Raw genomic sequence first — 25,187 nt, 5'->3', positions numbered from 1 at the left:
AGTGGCATGGCATATTTAAAGTGATGAAAGGGAAGAACCTACAACCAAGATTACTCTACCCAGCAAGGATCTCATTCAGATTCAATGGAGAAATCAAAAGCTTTACAGACACGCAAAAGTTAAGAGAATTCAGCACCACCAAACCAGCACTACAACATATGCTAAAGGAACTTCTCTAAGTGGGAAACACAAGAGAAGAAAAGGACCTACAAAAACAAATGCAAAACAATTAAGAAAATGGTCATAGGAACATACATACTGATAATTACCTTAAACGTGAATGGATTAAATGCTCCAACCAAAAGACACAGGCTTGCTGAATGGATACAAAAACAAGACCCATCTATATGCTATCTACAGGAGACCCACTTCAGACCTAGGGACACATACAGACTGAAAATGAGGGGATGAAAAAAAGATATTCCATGCAAATGGAAATCAAACGAAAGCTGGAGTAGCAATACTCATATCAGATAAAATAGACTTTAAAATAAAGGATGTTACAAGAGACAAGGAAGGACACTACATAATGGTCAAGGGATCAATCCAAGAAGAAGATGTAACAATTATAAATATATATGCACCCAACATAGGAGCACCTCAATACATAAGGCAACTGCTAACAGCTATAAAAGAGGAAGTCGACAGTAAGTGGGGGACTTTAACACCTCACTTACACCAATGGACAGATCATCCAAAATGAAAATAAATAAGGACACAGAAGCTTTAAATGACACAATTGACCAGATAGATTTAATTGCTATTTATAGGACATTCCATCCAAAAATGGCAGATTACACTTTCTTCTCAAGTGCACATGGAACATTCTCCAGGATAGATCACATCTTGGGTCACAAATCAAGCCACAGTAAATTTAAGAAAATTGAAATCATATCAAGCATCTTTTCTGACCACAACGCTATGAGATTAGGAATGAATTACAGGACTTCCCTGGTGGCACAGTGGTTAGGAATCCACCTGCCAGTGCAGGGGACACAGGTTCAAGCCCTGGTTCGGGAAGATCCCACATGCCGCGGAGCAACTAAACCCGTGTGCCACAATGATGGAGCCTGTGCTCTAGAGCCCGCGAGCCAAAACTGCTGAGCCCAAATGCCACAACTACTGAAGGCCATGTGCCTAAAGCCCATGCTCTGCAACAGAGAAGCCACCCAATGAGAAGCCCGCGAAGTGCAACGAAGAGTAGCCCCCACTTGCCACAACTAGAGAAAGCCCGCGCGCAGCAACAAAGACCCAAGGCAGCCAAAAAAATTAGTTAATTAAAAAAAAAGATGAATTACAGAGGAAAAAAACGTAAAACACACAAACACATGGAGGCTAAACAATATGTTACTAAATAACCAAGAGATCACTGAAGAAGTCAAAGAGGAAATCAAAAAATACCTAGAGACAAATGACAATGAAAACACGATGATCCAAAACCTATGGGATGCAGCAAAAGCAGTTCTAAGAGGGAAGTTTATAGCAATACAAGCCTACCTCAAGAAACAAGTAAAATCTCAAATAAACAATCTAACCTTACACCTAAAGGAAGTAGAGAAAGAAGAACAAACAAAACCCAAAGTTAGCAGAAAGAAAGAAATCATAAAGGTCAGAGCAGAAATAAATGAAATAGAAACAAAGAAAACAATAGCAAAGGTCAATAAAACTAAAACCTGGTTCTTTGAGAAGATAAACAAAATTGATACACCATTAGCCAGACTCATCAAGAAAAAGAGGGAGAGGACTCAAATCAATAAAATTAGAAATGAAAAAGGAGAAGTTACAACAGACACCGCAGAAATACAAAGCATCCTAAGAGACTGCTACAAGCAACTGTATGCCAATAAAATGGACCACCTGGAAGAAATGGACAAATTCTTAGAAAGGTATAACCTTCCAAGACTGAACCAGGAAGAAATAGAAAATATGAAACAGACCAATCACAAGCAATGAAATTGAAACTGTGATTAAAAATCTTCCAACAAACAAAAGTCCAGGACCAGATGGCTTCACAGGTGAATTCTATCAAACATTTAGAGAAGAGCTAACACCCATCCTTCTCAAACTCTTTCAAAAAATTGCAGAGGAATGAACACTCCCAAACTCATTCTGTGAGACCACCATCACCCTGATACCAAAGCCAGACAAAGATACTACAAAAAAAGAAAATTACAGACCAATACCACTGATGAATATAGATGCAAAAATCCTCAACAAAATACTAGCAAACAGAATCCAACAACACATTAAAAGGATCATACACCATGATCAAGTGGGATTTATCCCAGGGATGCAAGGATTCTTTAATATATGCAAATCAATCAATGTGATAAACCATATTAACAAATTGAAGAATAAAAACCATATGATCATCTCAGTAGATGCAGAAAAACCTTTTGACAAAATTCAACACCCATTTATGATAAAAACTCTCCAGAAAGTGGGCATAGAGGGAACCTACCTGAACATAATAAAGGCCATATATGACAAACCCACAGCAAACATCATTCTCAATGGTGAAAAGCTGAAAGCATTTCCTCTAAGATCAAGAGCAAGACAAGGATGTCCACTCTCACCACTATTGTTCAACATAGTTTTGGAAGTCCTAGCCACAGCAATCAGAGAAGAAAAAGAAATAAAAGGAAGCCAAATTGGAAAAGAAGAAGTAAAACTGTCACTGTTTGCAGATGACATGATACTATACATAGAGAATCCTAAAGATGCCACCAGAAAACTACTAGAGCTAATCAATGAATTTGGTAAAGTTGCAGGATACAAAATTAATACACAGAAGTCTCTTGCATTCCTATACACTAATGATGAAAAATCTGAAAGAGAAATTAAGGAAACACTCCCATTTACCATTGCAACAAAAAGAACAAAATACCTAAGAATAAACCTACCGAGGCTTCCCTGGTGGCGTAGTGGTTAAGAATCCGCCTGCTTATGCAGGGGCACGGGTTCGAGCCCTGGCCCAGGAAGATCCCACATGCCACGGAGCAACTAAGTCTGTGGGCCACAACTACTGAGCTTGTGCACTAGAGCTCGTGGGCCACAACTGCTGAGCCTGCGTGTCGCAACTACTGAAGCCCACGCACCTAGAGCCTGTGCTCCGCAACAAGAGAAGCCACTGCAGTGAGAAGCCTGCGCACAACAACAAAGACCCAACACAGCCAAAAATAAAAATAAATAACAAATAAATTTAGAAAAAAAAGAAAAGAATAAACCTACCTAGGGAGACAAAAGACCTGTATGCAGAAGACTATAAGACACTGATGGAAGAAATTAAAAATGATACCAACAGATGGAGAGATATACCATGTTCTTGGATTGGAAGCATAAATATTGTGAAAATGACTATACTACCCAAAGCAATCTGCAGATTCAATGCAATCCCTATCAAATTACCAATGGCATTTTTTACAGAACTAGAACAAAAAATCTTAAAATTTGTATGGAGACATCAAAGGCCCCGAATAGCCAAAGTGGTCTTGAGGGAAAAAAATGGAGCTAGAGGAATCAGACTCCCTGACTTCAGACTATACTACAAAGCTACAGTAATCAAGACAGTATGGTCCTGGCACAAAAGCAGAAACATAAATCAATGGAACAAGATAGAAAGCCCAGAGATAAACCCATGCATCTACGGTCAACTAATCTATGACAAAGGAGGCAAGGATATACAATGGAGAAAAGACAGTCTCTTCAGTAAGTGGTGCTGGGAAAAGTGGACAGCTACATGTAAAAGAATGAAATTAGAACACTCCCTGACACCATACACAAAAATAAACTCAAAATGGATTAGAGACCTAAATGTAAGACGAGACACGATAAAACTCTTAGAGGAAAACATAGGAAGAACACTCTTTGACATAAATCACAGCAAGATCTTTTTTGATCCACCTCCTAGAGTAATGGAAATAAAAACAAAAATAAACAAATAGGACATAATGAAACTTAAAAGCTTTTGCACAGCAAAGGAAACCATAAACAAGACGAAAAGACAACCCTCAGAATGGGAGAAAATATTTGCAAACAAATCAACGGACAAAGGATTAATCTCCAAAATATATAAACAGCTCATGCAGCTCAATATTAAAAAAAAAAAAAACCCAATCCAAAAATGGGCTGAAGACCTAAATAGACATTTCTCCAAAGAAGACATACAGATGGCCAAGAAGCACATGAAAAGCTGCTCAACATCACTAATTATTAGAGAAATGCAAATCAAAACTACAATGAGGTATCACTTCACACCAGTTAGAATGGGCATCATCAAAAAATCTACAAACAATAAATGCTGGAGAGGGTGTGGAGAAAAGGGAGCCCTCTTGCACTGTTGGTGGGAATATAAATTGATACAGCCACTATGGAGAACAGTATGGAGGTTCCTTAAAAAACTAAAAATAGAATTACCATGCAACCCAGCAATCCCACTACTGGGCATATACCCTGAGAAAACCATAATTCAAAAAGAGTCATGTATCACAATGTTCATTGCAGCTCTATTTACAATAACCAGGACATGGAAGCAACCTAAATGCCCATTGACAGACGAATGGATAAAGAAGATGTGGTACATATATACAATGGAATATTACTCAACCATAAAAAGGAACGAAATTGGGTCATTTGTAGAGACGTGGATGGGTCTAGAGACTGTCATACAGAGTGAAGTAAGTCAGAAAAATAAAAACAAATATTGTATATTAATGCATATATGTGGAACCTAGAAAAATGGTACAGATGAACCGGTTTGCAGGGCAGAAATTGAGACACAGATGCAGAGAACAAACGTATGGACACCAAGGGGGGAAAGCGGCAGGGGGTGAGGGTGGTGGTGTGATGAACTGGGAGATTGGGATTGACATTATACACTGATGTGTAGAAAATGGATGACTAATAACAACCTGCTGTATAAAAAATAAACTAAAATTTTTTTTAAAATAATAAATTTTTTAAAAAGAAGAAGAATACAAGGGGAAGGGGAAGAGGAACAGCTAAAAGGAACACTTTTGTCTCAGGTATGGGACTCAGATGGGATGGAGCAGGCAGAGGATGGCTGCTTTTTTATAAACCTTGCAGTATATTTAACTTGTAAAACTATGTATGATTTTTTTGAGTGATTACTTTGATAAAAAATTTAAAATAAGTTTAAAGATCAACCCCAGGGCTTCCCTGGTGGTGCAGTGGTTGAGACTCCGCCTGCCGATGCAGGGGACATGGGTTTTTGCCCCGGTCCGGGAAGATCCCACATGCCGCGGAGCAGCTGGGCCCGTGAGCCATGGCCGCTGAGCCTGCACGTCCGAAGCCTGTGCTCCGCAACAGGAGAGGGCACAGCAGTGAGAGGCCCGCTTACTGCAAAAAAAAAAAAAAAAAATCAACCCCAAAGTTTTGTAGTGAATATTAACTAAAAATAATAAATAATGAGCACCTTTACAATTCTGTGCACATAGCAGGTATTCAGTAAATACTAGTTTCCTTCCTTTTGTCAATTAGATAGGGTATGTGCTTGCAGTGATATTCATATGACTAAGAGGTTAGGTGGTTGGCTAAGCAGCAATGTGAGGTATGTCACAAAGCAAATTATGTGCCTTTCTCATCTTTTTTTTTTTTAATGGATGGTTTTATTTTTCTTGGAGCCATGTCAACCTTATGGTTACTGTTTCTTAGAATTTAGACTTCTGTGCAGCTGACACTTCAAAAATCACCTGGTCATTGAGTGGATCTAGAGAGCTATGCATAGAACAAATTTAAAAGTACTTAGCCACTCTGAAATTACTCTAAGAAACCTGAAAACAATGATATCTATACCTAGATTATAAATTATTTAAGGCCAGTGACGTTTCTCTCTCTTCTGTAGTTGTCAATTCGCTGCTTTATTTTCGTGGTCCACAGTGCCTAGCCCACTACTCCCTTTGTTCCATGAGCTCTCACTGTGGTGGATGGTGGTGACTGATATTGAAAAGAAAACCAGCCAGCATAAGGTCCTTACATGTTTCATGGACAACACATATTGTGTAACTGGACTGTAAACTCCTTGGGGACACAGACCATATATTCTGCCACGTCAGTACGTCCAGGATAATGAATGCCATGCAAAAACAGATATTCACTTAGTCATCAAATATACACTGAACACCTACTAAGTGCTGGTAGTCACTGTGCTAAGCTCTAAGAATACCTCAGTGAACTGGACAGGTAAACTCCTGCTGTCTTAGAATTTACATTCTAACAGAATGTTTGCTGAGTTCATGTAACCCAGTAAAATGATGGCCCACAATGAACCATTTAAGCAGGATAAAGAATTGTATATATAAAGAGTTTAATCATTTTAAGATATGTTTGTTGTATGATGTCAGTGCATGCTATAAGAAGGAAATAAGAGATATCTGATCTTTTTTGTCTTTGCTTTTCTTTGCAGATAAGATGCTCCACGTCATTTGCAGCTTTCTTCAAAAGAAAAATCACTAGTGCTCTGCTCTTGCCATAATACCAAACCTTTTGACTTATGCTTTGGTGCTGCAACACTGGAAGAATTGCACACAGGTTCCAGGAATACCTTTTTTTTCATCTGAGTGATCCTTTGTGGATGGAAAAGGATTTGAGTCTTAATAATTGCCCTGTTTTAAAGCTATTTCTCTATAGTCTGAACTGCTTCATAAATTAGGCCACTTACCAATGAGCCACACAGTCAGTTCTTGTCAGGAGCTGGTTGAAAACTGTGCTGTGCATGTAGCAGGGATGGCACAAGAAGACAGCCGTCGTGGTCAAGTGCCACCTACCTTTTATCATGGTGCCAACCAGGAGCTTGACCTGTCCACCAAAGTGTACAAAAGGGAATCAGGAAGTCCTTATTCTGTGTTAGTGGACACCAAGATGAGCAAACCACATCTCCATGAAACAGAGGAGCAGCCGTATTTCAGGGAGACAAGAGCAGTGTCTGACGTGCATGCTGTGAAAGAAGACCGGGAGAATTCTGATGACACAGAAGAGGAGGAGGAGGAGGAAGTCTCCTACAAAAGGGAGCAGATCATAGTGGAGGTAAACCTTAATAATCAAACATTAAATGTATCTAAAGGGGAAAAGGGTGTCTCTTCTCAGTCCAAAGAGACTCCTGTTCTTAAGACAAGCAGTGAGGAGGAAGAGGAAGAGAGTGAGGAAGAGGCCACGGATGACAGTAATGACTATGGAGAAAACGAAAGGCAGAAGAAAAAGGAGAAGATAGTGGAGAAGGTCAGCGTTACACAAAGGAGAACGAGGAGAGCTGCCTCTGTTGCCGCAGCTGCCACTTCCCCTACTCCCAGAGCTACAAGAGGTCGTAGGAAGAGTGTAGAGCCACCTAAGCGTAAGAAGCGGGCCGCAAAGGAGCCCAAAGCGCCAGTCCAGAAAGCTAAGTGTGAAGAGAAAGAGACTCTGACCTGTGAGAAGTGCCCCAGGGTGTTTAATACTCGCTGGTACCTGGAGAAGCACATGAACGTTACTCATAGGCGCATGCAGATTTGTGATAAGTGTGGCAAGAAGTTTGTCCTGGAAAGTGAGCTGTCCCTTCACCAGCAAACAGACTGTGAAAAAAATATTCAGGTAGGTTTCATCACCAAGAGGGCAAACTTTCCAGGATAGAACCTGGCTGTTCACACTCACCTGGTATCTGCCCAAGAGAATAAATACAATAGAGGCCGAAGGGACAGTTTTCACCAATTTATCTTTTTAAAAGCCCCTGCTTTGGTCTTTTCAAAAGCAGCCTTAACATTTTCTTTCAAAAGCATTAAATTTAACTGACGCTGGACTAGTGGGAACCCAGGTACATTGGAAGGGGGATCTGTTATAGGTGATTGACAAGGAGGTAAATTCAACACCGACTTTGCACTGAGATTTACTCTTGTAAGACATGTAATATAATTCATTCTGGCATCTTCTGTGTCAAGGTGGGAGATATCAAGTAAAGGTCAGGAGTAGAGAGAGGTCCTTTTCTAAGGTTTGAAAGGATGCCAGATGCTAGTGCAGCTGATGGGGACAAAAACCATAATGAATCAGACTGGTGGAAATGGAAGATCTCCAGGAGTGAGTTTGCTTTTACCAGTGGAGAGATGACAACACTAAATTTGTCAAGAGGCTGAGCCCATGGGAATATGCAGACTTTAAACGAGGCTGAGCTGGTTGAAAATGTTGCCCACCTGGCAGTAGGGTTATATAATGCTACTGTGCAGTATTGTTAAGGTAACAAAACATGGTATCCAAACCAGGCTAGTCCTTGAAAGGACTATATTGTGATAGGTTAAGAAGTGTGCTAATTATATCATGTTGAGTGAATTATATTATGTTGAGCTATGTTGGTTTGCACATGTGAATGCATATTAATGAATATTCATAAAAGGTAAGTCTATTAATGTCTCCAAAAGATATGTAAAATAGAAATTTCTTGTACCATATTTAAGCTAAGCTTCTTTCAGAAGATGAAATTGTTTTGTTTCAGTGTGTTTCTTGGAATACTCCTGATTTGGAGTGCTCCTTATTTTTCACGTTTCTTTCTTGCTTTTAATCGACAACCACGATCATTGCTTTACTTTAAAGAGGTTTTTTTAAAAATATAAATTATATTTGCTAAAAATTCACTGCTTTTTGATTCGTCAGTTGTGACTTGATCTCTGACACGCTTGGTAAATAAAAGAAGACTGAATCATGGTGCCTACCCTCCAATAACTACTGGTGCCCAGGGCCTGGTTCTGAATTGGTTGCTGTTGCAACTGTTGTTCAGGCCAAAAGGAGTGCAATGCTCTGCTGCACCCTAGGGGTCAAACTTAGTTCTGTGATGATTCGTGGCTGAAAAAGGTAGATCTTGATCTTGATGTTATATAGTTTTGTTTTTTTTTTACTCAAATTTGCTTCATTAAGTACAGAAAACATTTAATAAATCCTTTTTTTGTGTGACTTTCTTCACTATTCCTCACCATAATTTCATTTAAACTTGTATTTAGGTTTTGTGGATTCTGCTAAAGGAACTCTTTTTGCATTTCTAATCCTGATGACCTGGTAACAAGTAAACATTAAAACTGTGCCCTACAAAATAGCTTATAGGAGTTGTCTGTCCTTCTTTCGAACAGTATCCAACCGGAGGCTTATCTTTGTGACTCTCCTCAGAGTCCTTGTTTCCTGAAGGGATAATGTGTTCAGAGATCTTTATTTACAGTGAATAACAACTTGCTCCCTTCAGCATCCCAGAGTCTGATGGTTACCTAGAACTTCCTAATATTGCTTTTAACCATTTTATTTTGATACATGTTATGATAGCCTAGACTAGTGATGATCCATCGTACAGGGAACCAGGCAGGACCGCCTGTGTCTCCTGCAGATGCCTATGTGAGAGATCTGGAGCTGGGCTCCCCGGGAAAGGCGAGGATGAGGCCAACAGCTGAGGGGTCATATTAAATTCTGCCAGGGGGGAATGTTTAATAGAGAAAATTAGATTTGGGAAAATATAATAAAATCTCAATAATTTGTGTCAATGAAGGCTCCAAATGCATTCTCTAAGCTACAAAAACATTGTTATATTTCTACAGATATATAACCATTAACGTACGCTTTATCTTGTTTTTATTTATGTTAATTTAAAATTAGTTTGTATTCTCTGGAAAACACGTATTAACTGCATAGTAACCCACGTGTAGGAAACAGCTGCTCTTGGTAATCCATATATTAAAAAAAAAAAACTTGAAGGTTCTTTTCAAAGGTATAACGCTAATTCGGTCAGTTCTTTGACATTAGTGGAACTTCCTTTTTGCCTTATGTTTTGCCATTGTCTTCATACTCCCAAAGTGTCTCTAAAAAAAATTCATCTTGGAAAATAGAACATAAGGACGTTGGTGTTGGAATCTGGACTCCGTGGATTTGTTTTGGATTCTGGCCTGTGCCACGAATCTAAAGCACACCCGTTTCGTGGGACTTCCCTGGTGGTCCAGTAGTTAGGACTCGGCGCTTTCACTGCCGTATCCCAGGTTCAATCCATCCCTGGTCAGGAGAACTAAGATCCTGCAAGCTGTGCAGCTTGGCCAAATAATAATAATAATAAGGCACACCCATTTCAGCTGCCAGTCAGCAGGCGTGGCTTTCTGGAAGCTCCTATAAATAAAGATTATTTCTATTTATCCTGCTCAGTGTGTTTCCTGTAATAAATCATTCAAGAAACTCTGGTCCCTTCACGAACATATCAAGATCGTCCATGGATATGCAGAAAAGAAATTTTCCTGTGAAATTTGTGAGAAGAAATTCTATACCATGGCTCACGTACGGAAACACATGGTTGGTAAGTCTTTTCTGTTGCTTTTCTCGTACACCTATAATTTTCCCTTGTTTTTTGGTGTGTTTTATACTTTGGATTGGGCAGGATATGAGGAACTGCCGTATTTGAATCAGTTTTGACTTGTTGAAACTAAATACAACATGTCTTCGGTGAGCATCACCAAATTGGATGGTAGAGTCTTCCACACCCAGGATTCTTTGCAACGTTGTTATTTTTTCCTTCAGAACTTTGCCATTAAAGCTTCACAGAATAGAGAACAATCAATTAAGATGGCAGGACCACCTTACAGTAGGACATATCTCTTTTCCCATTTGAGCCCTTTGGTGGACTGTTTTTGAGGATAAGTGCATTCTGTGTTGCAGCACACACGAAAGACATGCCATTTACCTGTGAAACCTGTGGAAAGTCATTCAAACGCAGTATGTCACTCAAGGTGCACTCCTTGCAGCACTCTGGAGAGAAGCCCTTCAGATGCGAGGTAAGGCATGTGCTGCCCACCAGGCCCAGGCATGGGGGCTGGCTTATGTTTACGTGGTGAGCCGTGGGAGAGAGGTGTGCCTCGTGCAAGGCACGAGGCTGCGTTTCCCCAGAGCCGTCAGACCCGTGCTCTGAGCGTTGCGTTATCTCACTGCTGGATAGAGAGCGGTCATTTTTAACACAGAGTTAACTCACTTAGATTAGGTTAAGTTTGGGAATAACACGTGACGAGTCATTTTACTTGTCTCAGTAATTCAGAGAAGTCAGATATACTTCAGGGATAATTATTTGGGACATTTTCCCTTTTGTTATAACTCAGCTACGGAAATATAGCAGAGCCAAATAGTTGACACAAGCAGGTTCTATTTTGAGTATGAAAAATATACCTAATCTCAGGCTATGTAGGGTGGGCGCAGGTAGAGCTGCTATGCTTGGCATTCAAAAATCTCCACTGTGTCCAATGCAGAACTGTGACGAAAGGTTTCAGTACAAGTACCAGCTACGCTCCCACATGAGCATCCACATTGGGCACAAACAGTTCATGTGCCAGTGGTGTGGCAAGGATTTCAACATGAAGCAGTACTTCGACGAACACATGAAAACACACACTGGTAAGAATTTCTTGGGAAAGGTACAGATATGTCTCAAGCACTTGTTAATGATCACCTGTGAGTCTGTTTACTTAAAGTCCTAAGCCACGAGTCTGCATTCTAAGTGCAAATTCCGCACTGATATATAAAAATACAAATTTATAATACCGAAAAGTTAGGCTTTCATAATTTTATTTATTTAAAAAAGGATTGTTAGTGCCTTTTAACTGTGGGTTCCTTCAAGATGATGGACTCTTTATTTGGGACACGGGATCTCCTGAAATTGTATGAAACTTGTTTTGCATATGTGTCTATGTTATTTTTCTAAGGAAAGGGTTCTGGGTCTTTAAAAAATGGAGGCCAGTTTTTTTTGGTTTTATTTATTTATTTTATTTTTGGCTGCGTTAAGGTCTTCATTGCTGCGTGAGGGCTTTCTCTAGTTGCCGTGAGCGGGGGCTACTCTTGCGGTGTGCGGGCTTCTCATTGCCGTGGCTTTTCTTGTTGCGGAGCACGGGCTTTAGGCGCGCGGGCTTCTCATTTCAGTGGCTTCTCTTGTTGCGGAGCACGGGCTCTAGGCGCACGGGCTTCAGTAGTTGTGGCACGCGGGCTCGGTAGTTGTGGCACGCGGGCTCGGTAGTTGTGGCTTGTGGGCTCTAGAGCGCAGGCTCAGTAGTTGTGGCGCACGGGCTGAGTTGCCCCGAGGCATGTGGGATCTTCCTAGACCAGGGCTCAAACCTGTGTCCCCTGCATTGGCAGATGGATTCTTATCCACTGCACCACCAGGGAAGTCCCTGAGGACATTGTTTTTAATAGGATACCCTCTCAATATTCTTAAAGTTTGATTGGATTTTATTTACCAAAATTCTACTACTTTTTACGAACGCATCCATCAAATGAGTTTAAGTAGTATTTTAACTACATTGTGTTTTCAGAGGTATATGCTTCATAGCGTCGATTTGAGTCTTGAAAGCATTGGATCACACAGCCTCCAGGAAGCTAGTTAGAATAATAGCCCCCTGTAAACACTGGGGCATTGTACGTCTGTCTTATCTTGACGCTCTGGAATTAGCTGTCTTGGCACAAATTGAACAGTGTGAAACATATTTCAAGTTTCTAAATAAAATCTAATCACAGGATTCTAGGTTCTATTAGTCTACAGAGTAGCAGAGCCAGAAAGAACCACAAGACATTATCTTCCTTACCCTGCTTAACTAGTGGTGAGGAAGTTCTGCCCGTAGCTGCGCCTCTGTAGTTCCCATCTCTATTAAGTCCAAAGAAAAACACCTGCCTGGTGGGCTTCTTTCCCATTCAGAGCAGGACCTCTGATTTCAAGGAATAAGCTAGAGGAAGAGCCATGAGAGGAGTTTACGTAAATTACATCTCAAAAGGTAGTGATAACTTTGAAGCCTAAGTGGATAGCAGGATATGTCAGAGTATTTTAACAAATTCTCCTCTTAAAATCTGGTGGCTCTTGGATAGGCTCTTAGTTCTGAGTAGCTTTTAGGGTGCAGTTTTCTGTTAATTCAGCAGGAAACTATGGAACTAGACAGAAAATAAGTTTTTTTGAAGGCAGAAGCTGTGTCATATTTACACACGGTGCTTGGCACATAGTAGATGCCCAGTAAATGTTTGTCGCAAGATTGGAAGGAACCTCCACCACTTAAGCCTCTGCGCTCACCTTCTCTTTTCTGCCCGTCTCCCTGCGCTTCTTCCTCCCGGGTCCCCCCTCTCTCCTTCTCCTTCTGCGTTTCTTACTCTTTCTTCTTTCCCCTTTGTCCTTCTTTCTTTCTTCAGGCCCTTGAATGTCCATAATATGAAACTGAAGTGTACATTTTGTGATTAATGTATAAGTTGAATAAAACTTTATGTTAAGTATTCTTCTTTGACCAAATAGGCAAGCTGAACATTCCCTGTTTCTTCTAAAGGAGTACAGCCACCTAAAGTCACTTAAGTTTTTATTTTTCTCATTAAAAGTAGTAGTACATACTTATTAAAGTATATTAGAAAATATGAAAATTGAAATGATCTATAATCTTATCAATGAGAGATGACTACTGTTAACATTTTAGCACATATTTTTTTAATTCTATAGTTTCTTAATATACATATAGATACTATGCATAAGTGTTTATACGTTCATGTATATAGTAAAAAAACAAAAGTTGGGTCTTTACGCTCTGTTACAACCTGCTTTTTATTTTACTGTATTATGTCATTAACAGTAATATCATTTTAATGGTTGTATAATAGTCCTTCTTATAAATTTGCTGTAATAATAGCCATCATTTATTATGCACATGTATGCTGAGTACTATCTTAAATACTTTACATACATTATCTCATTTAATCAGTATAACCTTTACAGTGGTCCTGTTAAGGATGTTATCTCTATTTTATTTAGCCAGTTCCCTTTTGGACATTTAGATGATTTCTATTTCCAATTTTTCTACTGTTATAAATAATACTGTGACAAACAACTTTGTGGCTAACACAGCCATGATTATTTACTTAGGATAAATTCCTAGAAATGGGATTATTAGGGCAAAGGGATGTGTATAGTTTTAAGACTTGGTGGTATGTATTGCAAAATAGCCATCCACATACACTCTTACCAGCTGCGCGTGAAAATACCCATTTTCCCAACCCTATCCAATGCTAAGTAAAATCATTGTTGAATTAATAGGTGAAAAATGGTTTCTTACTGTGTTAATTTGCACTTAATTGCTAAGTAAGATTGAACATTTTTTTTCATATGCTTGTTGGGTATCAGTATATTTTCTTTTCTGAATTGCTTGTGCCTTTTCTGTATTCATCTTGCCATTGCAGTGTTTGGCTTTTTCTTATTGTTTATGATAGCTCTTTATATATATAGCTCTTTGTATATATTTATATATATGGGACCTTGTCTAACACCGATGTTAAAATCCTTTTCCCTGGTTTGCATCTGCCTTTTAGTATTGTTTGTAATGCTCACACTGGGAAAGCGCTGGATGGTGGAGTTGGACACACCTGGCTCTGCCGCTCACTAGCAGTGTGACCTTAAGTGAATTATGCAACCCCTGTAGGCCTCTGGTTCCTTGGTACTAAATAAGGATTACAATAGTACCTGAAGGATCCGAGAAGGGTTAGCTTTTAAAGAAGAAAAGGGATAGGTCTTTTAAGGCTGGATGAAACCACATTTAGAGTATGTTTTGGTGGGGGTTAAGGCCATTGCAGGAACTGACACTGATTGGGCTGTTTCTTTGCAGTTAAAGAGAAGTGAGGTAGATCTTATCTAGGGAAGCCGACCAGCCCTCAGGCAGGGTTTCCTGGGATGGTGTGGACATGGGGTGAGTTCAACATAGAATAATTGTTGATTCTCTTTGTACCAGGCACAGTGCTAAGTGCCGAGGGATACAGGATGAATTAAGACCTGTTTTTTGCCCTCAAGGAGCTTACAGTCCAGTCGTAGTGATGATGATGATGATGATGATAGCAGCACTAAAATGCACTGAATGTCTGCCATGTACCAAATACTGTTCTAAGCACTTTGCTCGAATTTCTAACTTATCGCAATAACCTATTATTATTATCTTCATTTTTCAGATGAGGCTCAGAGAGTAAAGAACTTGTCCAAGGCAGTCTGACTCCAGAAACACGTACTTAGTTACTCTGATACAAATTTAATGAAGCAAGTAATAAAATGGAGGGATACACAGGACATCATAAGGGCAAAAAGCACCACCCCAGAGTCTGGTTCTCAGCTTCCAGAACTTGTCAGTGTACCCAAGCAGATGAGGGTCAGAGGGATTGATCTGTGCTAAACAATCTTAATAATATGTAAATAAAGTTGCTAATTTACAGTGAAAAGCCTGAGTGACAAGTGCTTCCGAACTCTTATGTTCTTTGGTCTGAATATTCTTTGCCTAAAATAAATTTATATGAGAAGCTAAATTATAATCACAAGATCATCAGGGACAGAAAATTACAGCAAAGGAAGGTAATTGAGTGATCTTAATTGTGAGTACCATCCTTCATGGAATCCAAGAAGCCATCAGTTTTAAGACAAACCTCATTTATGTATCACTAAGAAAATGCTGCAAATTAAAGAATGACACGTCACCGATGGTTATGGTGTATGTCAGTTTCACAGATGTAAATATTTGGGGGGAAAGGCATGTCTTAGAATTAACTAATATTTATTTATAAATATTCATCAAGAATCTACTAAATGGGGCTACTGTAGCGAACAAGACTGAAATAGTCCCTAGATTCACAGAGTTTAGAGTCACGTTGGGGTGATAGACAGGCAAGGCATAACAGTGGTTTGGTGATGAGAGCACAGTCAGTACAACTGAATGAAGTTGGTTAGAGTTTGATGGATGGGGGGAGGAGGGGAGGCAGGGAGTATAGTAAGACACGATACTGGAGAGCAGTAAGCAAGTACCGCGTCACAGAATAAGCCATGTAAAAAAGTTTGAGCTTTATTCTGAGGACAGTGGGACGTTCTTCAGTGGCTTTAAGCAGAACGTGACACATCTGAAAGGTCGCTCTGGCTACAGTGTGGAGAGTGGATTGGAGGATGGGGAGCAAGAATAGAGACGGTGAAACCAGTCGGGTGGATGTTGCAGTAATCCAGGTGAACGACTGTAACGTGATGGTAGCCAGATATGTAGATGCACAGATCTCTGATGCGGCTCCAGGATATTCATAAGCAGACGGGGGTGCTTGTGTTCATTGGCCAGATCACTTTTTCCTTTGAAAGTTCAGAAGACAGCTAAGTAGCCGAATTCCTGCTCTTTCTATCTTCCCTGCAGATTCTGTCTTCATTTGTTATGTGCGTTCTTCAGACTCATTACAGTACCGTTTCTTATCATTAGGTTAGCTTTATCTGTATGTAACAGTTAGGTTACATCATAAGATGTATTGACATACGTGCTTTCTAGTTACCTTGATGGACTTAGCTGTTAGTACCTCCTCCAGCCACCCATTTACTAGCACTTCCTTAAAGTGGGACATGGTGCAGGTGGTTGACTTCAAATGTTACATTTTGATTTCTCCTTGTTTCGGCCTCATTGTAATCTTACTTTGAGGTTTCAGGGAAACCGTATCATCAGTCATTAGCACAGTTAGGAGATGGGGCCTCATGAATAATGAGAGTTAGAGTTGGGTGGGTTTATGTCTGGAGTAACAAATGTGGAAAATTTGGTAGGACATCAAGAAATGGATAAAAGATTACTAAGTAGTTAAAAGGACCCATTTAAATTTGAATACATGGATTTATGGTAGGCCAGTTCTAATAGTTTTTAGTCTTTCTGCGGCAAATCATTATAGCCTAGAAGACTACAAATGAGAGATGGACGATGAGAGAGATCCAGGACTGGATCCGGGTTTGAGCACATAACAGAAAGTTACATGTCCATACATTAAGTAAACTGTCAATGAATAAAGTGTCTAGTGAACCTAAGAAGTGATTAGTGAATTAAGTGGAGAATGTTTGCTTGTATTAGACTAATAATTCAAACATTAGGTCCTTAGGCTCTGGTTCCGCATGGCTGTTAGCAATGAAGACTGTTAACTCTGGAGAGTCAAGGAGGAAGGGGTCAAGGGGATTGATAGGTTATCAAACAGGTGTGCTTTTAAAACATTTTATTATACAAGTAAATCATGTTTATTTTAGAAAACAGGAAGTACATATAAGCATCAAAAATAGAGTAAAATGTCACTCATAATCCCATTATCTAGAGACGATCACTGGTAACATTTGTTGTATTTCTTTCCATGTGTTCCTACACGTATTTTTCATTAAAAGTGGATAATACCATGCGTACGTGTTCATAACTTGCTTGTTTTACTTAATAGACTATAGATAATAGATTATAGATTTTCATGTCAGTAACTACATTTCTATACTTTTATAATATTGTTTTTAGTGGTACTCTCCATTAGATGGGCATACCACAGCTGATTTAATCAATTCCATTTAACATAGAATTTGAAGTTTTTAATTGGAGGAAATGGATTAAAAGGAAGGAACACAAGCCAGGACAGAAATTATCTAGAAAGATGTGTATGAATCACAGTGAAGAGCCTAGCAGTGGCAGTGACTGAATAATGAAAGGTAGGAAGATAAAAGAAATATTATAGTCAGCAAATAGTACCGGTAACTATGGAGAAAACTGATCCCCCCTGACGGTTCGATTCAGTCTCTCATGGGAAGTGAGGAAAAGTCTGGCTTCCATGGAAGGAAGCCACAGGAGATGTCAGTTTTCAAAGGCAGAGAGAAGAAATAAGGACTACAATATGGATAAAGGGGAGTTTGCTCGTAGTGTTAGAAGGAGTCCCAAAGTGGAGGAAAACAGTAAGAAAATAACATTCCTTTGTGTGTTCAGGAATGCACAGAACGTTGAGGTGTGAAGCGCCGTTGTTTTACGCGTCTGGCGCCAGACTGCAGAGTTTTAAATCCTGCCTCTCCACTGACTGTAGAACTTCCAGCAAGTTTCTTAATTTCCTCATCAGTAAAATAGGGATAATAGCGTACCTACCTCATAAGGCTGTGAGGATCACCAGAGGTTAATAAGGTGTCAAGGGATTAGAACAGTGCCAAGCACACACTAAGACTCCATACACAACAGCCCTTATTTATACAGAGTAGAATAAGGACACCTGTTAGAAACAAAGGGAGTAATAATTGAAGTGAGAGGAAGCTCTTGTAGCAGGAGCTACAGTAGAGATACAAGCGACATTCACTGAGCATTGGTGAAGGAATTGCTAAATACAAGCACATGGTCGCTGAAGCACACGTGGACAGGTATTCCGCACCGCACCACAGCATTCTGGATGCAGTGACCATGGACGTGTATGTCCAAACATCATTTTGTTTCTCCCTATGGCCTGGGGAGAGAGGCAGGCAGACATAGCATAGAACTAAGCAGTAAGCCCAAAGGAAAGTTAGGAAGTTTAAAAATTAAGCCCTTAGAACCCAAACCTAATTTCCTCCCTAAGTGCCCTTAGAACTAGGGGGGTTTGTTTCCTTTTTGGCTCATTTTCCCAGTGGTTCTCCACCAAGAACGGTAGCCTGCCGCTCAACCCTCCCCACACCCGTGGGCATTTGGAAATGGTGTGGGGACATTCTTGATGGTCAGAATTTCTTGGGGGCATATAAGTAGTCTGGCGCCAGGACCACTGAGCGCTCTTCAGGTGTGCAGACAGCCCCACGTACTGGAGAGCCGCCTGCAGAGAAACACTGTGGTGCAAAATCTGTGTTGTAGGGTGAGTCAGTCCAGAATTTCCCCAGATAGCAAAGCGCAAGCCGCATTCTAAGGATTGTGTTCGAGTTGACGTGCGGAGACTTACGTCCTCCCCAAGACATTTTCAGCAAAGTCCTACTCTGGGTTGGAATGTCAGAAATTGCTCACAGATCAGCTCGCCTATGCTTAGAGGCAGAGATTCATCTGTGGGCTTGGTTCCCTGGAACACAGGAAAGCCGTTTGAACACTTCGTCCTGTAGGATGTGGAAGATCACTACTGTAGAAGCCCTTTTTGTTCTTTTAACCAAGCCCAGATGGTAGGTTGTAAGTAAGTTTTCGTTGTATCTGCTCCTTTTTGTTAAGTCCCAACTTTGGGGAACTCTGTTATGACTACTAGAATATAATATGCCATAGGGGAGAGGAGTGGTAACCTCCTTTTTTAGTATGAGGAATAGCTGGGGCACGTACTTGCCGCCTAGTGTGTTAATCCTGTTTTTGTGTCTGTGTTCGTCTCAGGAGAGAAACCCTTTATCTGTGAAATCTGTGGCAAAAGCTTCACCAGCCGCCCCAACATGAAGAGGCACCGCAGAACTCATACAGGCGAGAAGCCCTATCCGTGTGATGTGTGCGGCCAGCGGTTCCGCTTCTCCAACATGCTTAAGGCCCACAAGGAGAAGTGCTTTCGGGTGACCAGCCCCGTGAACGTGCCGCCTGCTGTCCAGATCCCACTCACAACCTCCCCGGCCACCCCAGTTCCTTCTGTGGGGAGCACCCCCACGACCCCCGCCCCTCCCATCAGCATGAACCCCGTCAGCACGCTAACCCCTCGGCCCATGCCCCACCCCTTCTCGCACCTTCACATCCACGCACACCCTCACCACCCACACCACCTTCCTATCCCCCCAGTCCCTCACCTCCCCCCACCTCCAGCTCTCTTTAAGAGTGAGCCTTTAAATAACAGGGGCCAGGGTGAGGACACCTTTCTGCGGCACCTGGCAGAGAAGAACAGTTCAGCCCAGCATCACTAACATCCATCTCCTTAAACGTGTTCTCCGCGAGTTCCGTGCCCCGGTGTGAGTTTGCAGAGTGGGGGTTGGTGAGCGTTTCTGTAGCTGTCAGACTCTCCTCAGCCTCCACCCAGAGCTTTGTCATTGTCTTGGTGAATCGGCACATCCGAGGGAGTGGACGAGAAGACCCTGAGCTCACGGAGGGAACTGTCGAACCAGGGAACCACCGAACTAAAGCCCAATTTGCTTGCATTTTCTGGTGACTTTTATAAATTTCAAATACTCAGACTTGTGGAATTTTATAATTTCATATCAGCTGATGAGGTATGCTTGCTTTTATATCCTGGACTTCTCCTCAAAGAGGGGACAGGCCTGGTTTCCTTTGTACTAATCGGGAAGGCTGTGACATTAATCCAGAGCATTAATTGTATCACTGTGTATCGTAACATTCTTTTCAGCTTTCGGTGCTGGCTTCGGAGTCGAGCTAGCCATGTTTCACAGTATATCAAGCATTATAGAGAAAGACAGAAATTTTCTTCTTTGTGTAGCTCTCCTAATGCACTCTTTATTTTACTACAGAAATTATTTTAGAGTTTTTGTATAGACTTCTTTAGTAGTCTGTTTCTAAAATGAAATGTATTTCAATAAGCAGTGTAATTTTTTCAGTGTAGCTGGACCTATGTTGTAAAATAGAAAAAATTTTTATAATCATCAAAATGTGATTCTTAAAGATGCATATAACTTCTATAGTTCAAAGTTATTCTTACATCCGTACAACTCAAAGGTGCTTCAGAGACTAGATGTATCTGAAAGGGTCTCCAGACCAGGTTACTGCGAAAATGAGGTTTTGCTTTCGGAATCTGGCATAAGTCCTTGGTAGTTTTTTAATCTCTGCTTAACACTCGGGGGCCTGTTAGGCTCACGGACATGCTGTGTCCTCTATGTTTCGTTCGGTTCAGTTAGTACGTTGAATGGAATGATTTGCAGAGGGCTGAGCCTTTTCCAGGAAGGTCACCTGAAGCTGGCCTGTTTTGAAAATCTGAGTAAAGCTGCTCGCCGTCAAGAGGAGGAGGTGGCGGAGGCTGTTTCCTCTCAGTCACGTCTCGCTTCCCCCAGAAATGTGTTCAGGTTCAGCCTCTGTGGGACGACCAACTGAAGTCTCCTAATACACTGCTCACTTTAAGGTTGCTTTATTTTTCTAATTGTCACAAAAAGATAAAATAGTACACGAAAATCACAAACATGATGTTGCCTGATAGCGGCTGAGAAATTTGGATAAGAACACAAATTGGTTATGACTTTTAAAATGTCTCTTCTATCCATGGATGTAGTCACAACTTCGAGCTATTCTAACACAGTTTAAATTGTGGTGAGAGGGAGAAAACGACGTTTTGCTGCCCTGTCCTCTGCAAGCGATGATGTGATAGCGGCCTTCTTGGTGATAAGGAGAGCCGCAAATGGGGCAGGTTTGAAAGAGTTTGGGTAACTTCTAAAGAGCATGGTCAGTCAGGAGCTCATTATAAGAAAGGCTGAACAGAAGGGCTGACGGATTGGTTATATTTAACTGATCACATTTATCCAGACTCAGTGTAGATAAAAATTTTGTAATTTTTCATCTCAGCGAACTGAGTTTCAAAGCGAGGTCTTTCTTTCTCCCTCTCTCTCTCTCTCTCTCTCTCCCCCTCATTTTTTTAATCTTGAAATTTCTTCATTTTTCTTTCCTCAAGGTTTTAAATCTTTGCCTGAATCAGAACCCTGACTTTTATTTATTTTTTTATTTTTAATATTAAGTGTGCAGATAGACTTACAGCACTTTTTCTGGCTGATTAGCTCTGTGGTAGGAAAACTGGAACTCTTTCCATTGAGGTTAAGTCCCTATTTTTAAAATATCGCATTCTCTGTTAGCTTTTTGGTTTAATATTTCCAGATTTTTTCCTTCTGATTACTGCCTTTGTCTTCTATAATGAGCATAGGAGAATTTGGGAATGAGGTGGAAAAGTATCTCAAGACATACTTTTCCTGTTTCTGGATTAACTTCTAAGGAATGTGGTTTTAAATATTTGTATACATTCTTGGAACACTCAAGTACCCAAACCAATAAGAAAAGTTAATTCCTTATTTATGACTGTTATATCTTTAGTGGCTGCCTCCCCTTATTCACACAGTCTCCTTGGCGTTCCATGACAAGTTTGTGGATATACCATGTGTGGTATATGTGTGGACATACCATTATTTCATGTCCAAGCTTGTAATATTAAAATGATGTTTAAGATGTAAATTACAGCTTAGTTAATTGGTTATACCTTATTTTGTTCTAAATAAATTTACAATATTGGGCAGCAGTTCTGAATTCTAGACTTGAGACCATTGAATCAACCATTTTATGAGGTGTACTATAATTACACACTGGAAAATTCAGGTAGTCATATTTGATTTTCCATTCAAGTGAATATAGCCATAAAAAAATATCTACTACATAGGAAAACCAATATTAAGCAAATAATCACCACCACCCTTAACAGAAGCAAAGAAAGGATTATCTTTTTTTAAAAATCAGCATTGTCAAACAGTACATTTCTTAGTGAAATGTATTGTGGAACAATCTGGAAACTTCCAATTTTTTTTCCCTAGATAAGCATACCCTCCCTGATTTGGGGTTTGTGGTCTTCGGGAAAACTGCTCAGAATATAATGACTCCTCACCAGTGTCATATTACATATGCCTAATGAAATGCATTAAGAATATTCATACCATTAATGCTTCTGAATAGAAGAACTGAAGAATTAAGCCTTAAACATATACGTGCATCAGGTTTAACACGCTTAAGACTCAAACTCAGGGTTAAAATTTTGATTGGGGTCCTTTACTAAAATAAAAGTTGCATTTATATATGGTGTGTTCCCTCCCACCTATAGTACAGCACCCTGTGACTTATTCAAAACTTATTAACTACTTGTTATCTGTTTATGAAAAAAAGAACTGGGGAGGAGTTTGAGTTCTCAGCCCTTATCTGTACTTAAATTTTAAAGACAACAAAGGCCACATTTCAGCATTATATAGATACCAAATTGAGGCTGTTTCTCCTGACTTAATTCTACTGTCTTCAAAGGCTTGTATCATTGCTAGAGTTAAGACTTACTTGAAAATTCCCAGCTTGAGTTGCTATTGCTTTTTAAATTTTTTTTGCACTTTTCTATTCTTTTCTCATAGATTTATCATTCAAATATGAACTCTTCCTTAGCCTGAATGAAAGGCTGCTCGTTGCTTTCTCAAATTGAGTGGGGCGGGCTCATACTGAGTCAGACTTTACATCTGAATGAAGAAAATAAGATGAACGGTTTAAAAGCACGTGGCTTCCTTTCCGTGTATATTTGTGATTTGATCCTTGTTTTTAGCAAGCAGGGAAGTCTCCACATAAAACTTTACTACAGTAGTTCAAAGTAACCTTTGCAAATCAGTTATGTATACTTTTACAGTCTGCCGTTTTTCCATTAACCGTTCTAAATTAATGACTGAGCGTGGATATTACCACAGTTGTACCATCTTTTGTAAAACTACATTGGTTGAAAGTACCTTTTCATCGTGGTTAGAATGCTCCCTATAATTTTTTTTTTTTTAACATCTTTATTGGGGTATAATTGCTTTACAATGGTGTGTTAGTTTCTGCTTTATAACAAAGTGAATCAGGTATACATATACATATGTTCCCATATCTCGCTCCCTATAATTTGACTGTCCCTTATATACTAACTGGAGGCAAAATACTCTGAAGAGATACTTGTACACTTTTTCTACTTCTTGAAATTTTTTTCACTTTTTATGTTTTTTGAATGGATATGCTTGTTTAGCTTAATTTTTATTTCACTGGAAGTTTAAAATCTTAAGAAAATCAAGCAGAAATAGAACTCCATTGCAGACGTGTATTATATTTACCACATCTTGAAGATTTCCGTTAGTGAAACACAGAATGGTAGGTGGGGTTTTAATTTTAAAAAGAGAGAGAGAGAAGAAAACTCAAGTTAGAGAAACCCATCTGTTTGAGCTACTGCATAGAAGAGACAACTTTTATTACATCGCTGATCCACATATGAACATTTCGATGCTGTTGCAGACTGTATGGGAAGTATTTGATGAAAAAGGGATGAGTTACACCTAAGAATTTTATCAACTATCTCCCATTACAAAAATCAACTCACTTGGAATTCTTCAGACTATAAAATTGAGCAAGTGAATATTGGGTTTTAATTTTCATTTACCTAAACCAAGATAGGAAATTTCCCAAAAGATCATTTTTTTCAGGAATGAAAGGTCATTAGCCACTAGAGATACTGGCATTATTATGTACTAGCGACACCCTAGCTTACCTGCTTCTGTCATCTGTAGTGTTTATAACACATAACAATGACCTTCCAACCCTGGACGCTACCTCGATAAAGCAAACCAGAGATCCTCTCTACACTTTCTATGGAAGCCATAAAAGTTGCCATCGATATATCTACTTTCATAGTTCTGTACTTTTATACTCTCTAGACTTTTTATAGACTTTGTGATCAGATCTTTTTGTCTTAGAGGATAGGTTTTGCAAGATTCAAAGGAAAATCAAACTCCTTGGTTGTCCCAGCTCTGAAACCTTAGCCTCAGTAAATTTGTTTAAAGAACTAGATAATGTACCACTTATCAACTTTTTCATTAAGCTATTTTGCAGAATTGCATATCGGGAAGACAAACTTCTCTTTCTCATTCCCTAAGTAGAAGCTATATTGTTGTAAGAAGCTACTTACAAAGCGGATTTCTACCTTGTTAGACTCTGTGTATAACTTGATAATGTATGTCTCGTCATAGTGTTCCTGGAGTTGTTTTTATTTCCTTATGACAGATTAGTGCGTGTACATCTCTCACTCATCCTGTATTATCTCACTGCAGCTTCAGTCTCTCTCACTCTGTTCTTGAGTGCCTTCAAAAAGCCAGCATCATGGAACATTCTTTTCCTGATCTAAATCCTACCTCTGATTATTCATCCTCCATGAGTATTGGAACTCACTCTTATTCCAATTGATTTGTCTCTACAAACTAGCTCTAAAACCTTGGATGTGAATTTTTTATGTATTTCTGTTTTGTTCCCCCATGTCACTTTTAGATTACATTTTAAACTTTTATTTATATCTTATTTCTTCACGTATTACATCTCTAGTGATGAAAGGCTTTATCCTTATCTTAACTGCTCATGTTCCTTTCTTTCACCAGAAAGTAGATGTTCCTTTCAAATTAAAGGTCATTGAGTATCTCTTTTGAACATCTTTTTCTCGTCTTAGTCTTCCTGAAATGCCTCCCCTTTCTGAGTAAGGGATCTAGATTGCTGCTCTTGCTATGCCCTGTTCTGATACGCTCTCTCTCCTCGAGAAACATTTGGCCAGGTTGTACCCATAATGTTACTTTAGTCAAATCAATTTAAAATTGCTCTCTGGGTTTATCAGAAGTCCTTTACTGATGTTTGATCTGCCTCTCTCATCCTTCTGTCCCTCAAAAACTTCCGGTTACTCTCTTCTACTTGTTCACATCTAATTAATTTTTAAAATATCGTTGA

General features: G+C 39.7%; 1 protein-coding gene across 2 annotated transcripts in view; it reads left to right on the top strand.

Annotated features, from left to right (window-relative positions):
• The window catches only part of ZNF652 (zinc finger protein 652), a 64,993-nt gene extending 41,771 nt beyond the window's left edge, over window positions 1–23,222 (top strand). For both annotated transcript variants that reach the window (XM_030840032.2, XM_030840031.2), the window contains 5 exons: window positions 6,425–7,584; window positions 10,156–10,303; window positions 10,663–10,778; window positions 11,244–11,388; window positions 19,113–23,222. In XM_030840032.2, the coding sequence (XP_030695892.1) occupies window positions 6,682–7,584; window positions 10,156–10,303; window positions 10,663–10,778; window positions 11,244–11,388; window positions 19,113–19,624 (1,824 nt within the window). In that variant the 5' untranslated portion in view covers window positions 6,425–6,681 and the 3' untranslated portion in view covers window positions 19,625–23,222. The remainder of the gene's footprint in view (window positions 1–6,424; window positions 7,585–10,155; window positions 10,304–10,662; window positions 10,779–11,243; window positions 11,389–19,112) is intronic.
• The last annotated feature ends 1,965 nt before the right edge of the window (window positions 23,223–25,187 follow it).

This window comes from Globicephala melas, chromosome 20 (genome assembly GCF_963455315.2).
Source record: "Globicephala melas chromosome 20, mGloMel1.2, whole genome shotgun sequence".
Taxonomy (NCBI): domain Eukaryota; kingdom Metazoa; phylum Chordata; class Mammalia; order Artiodactyla; family Delphinidae; genus Globicephala; species Globicephala melas.
This window is presented reverse-complemented; position numbering and strand designations above follow the sequence as displayed.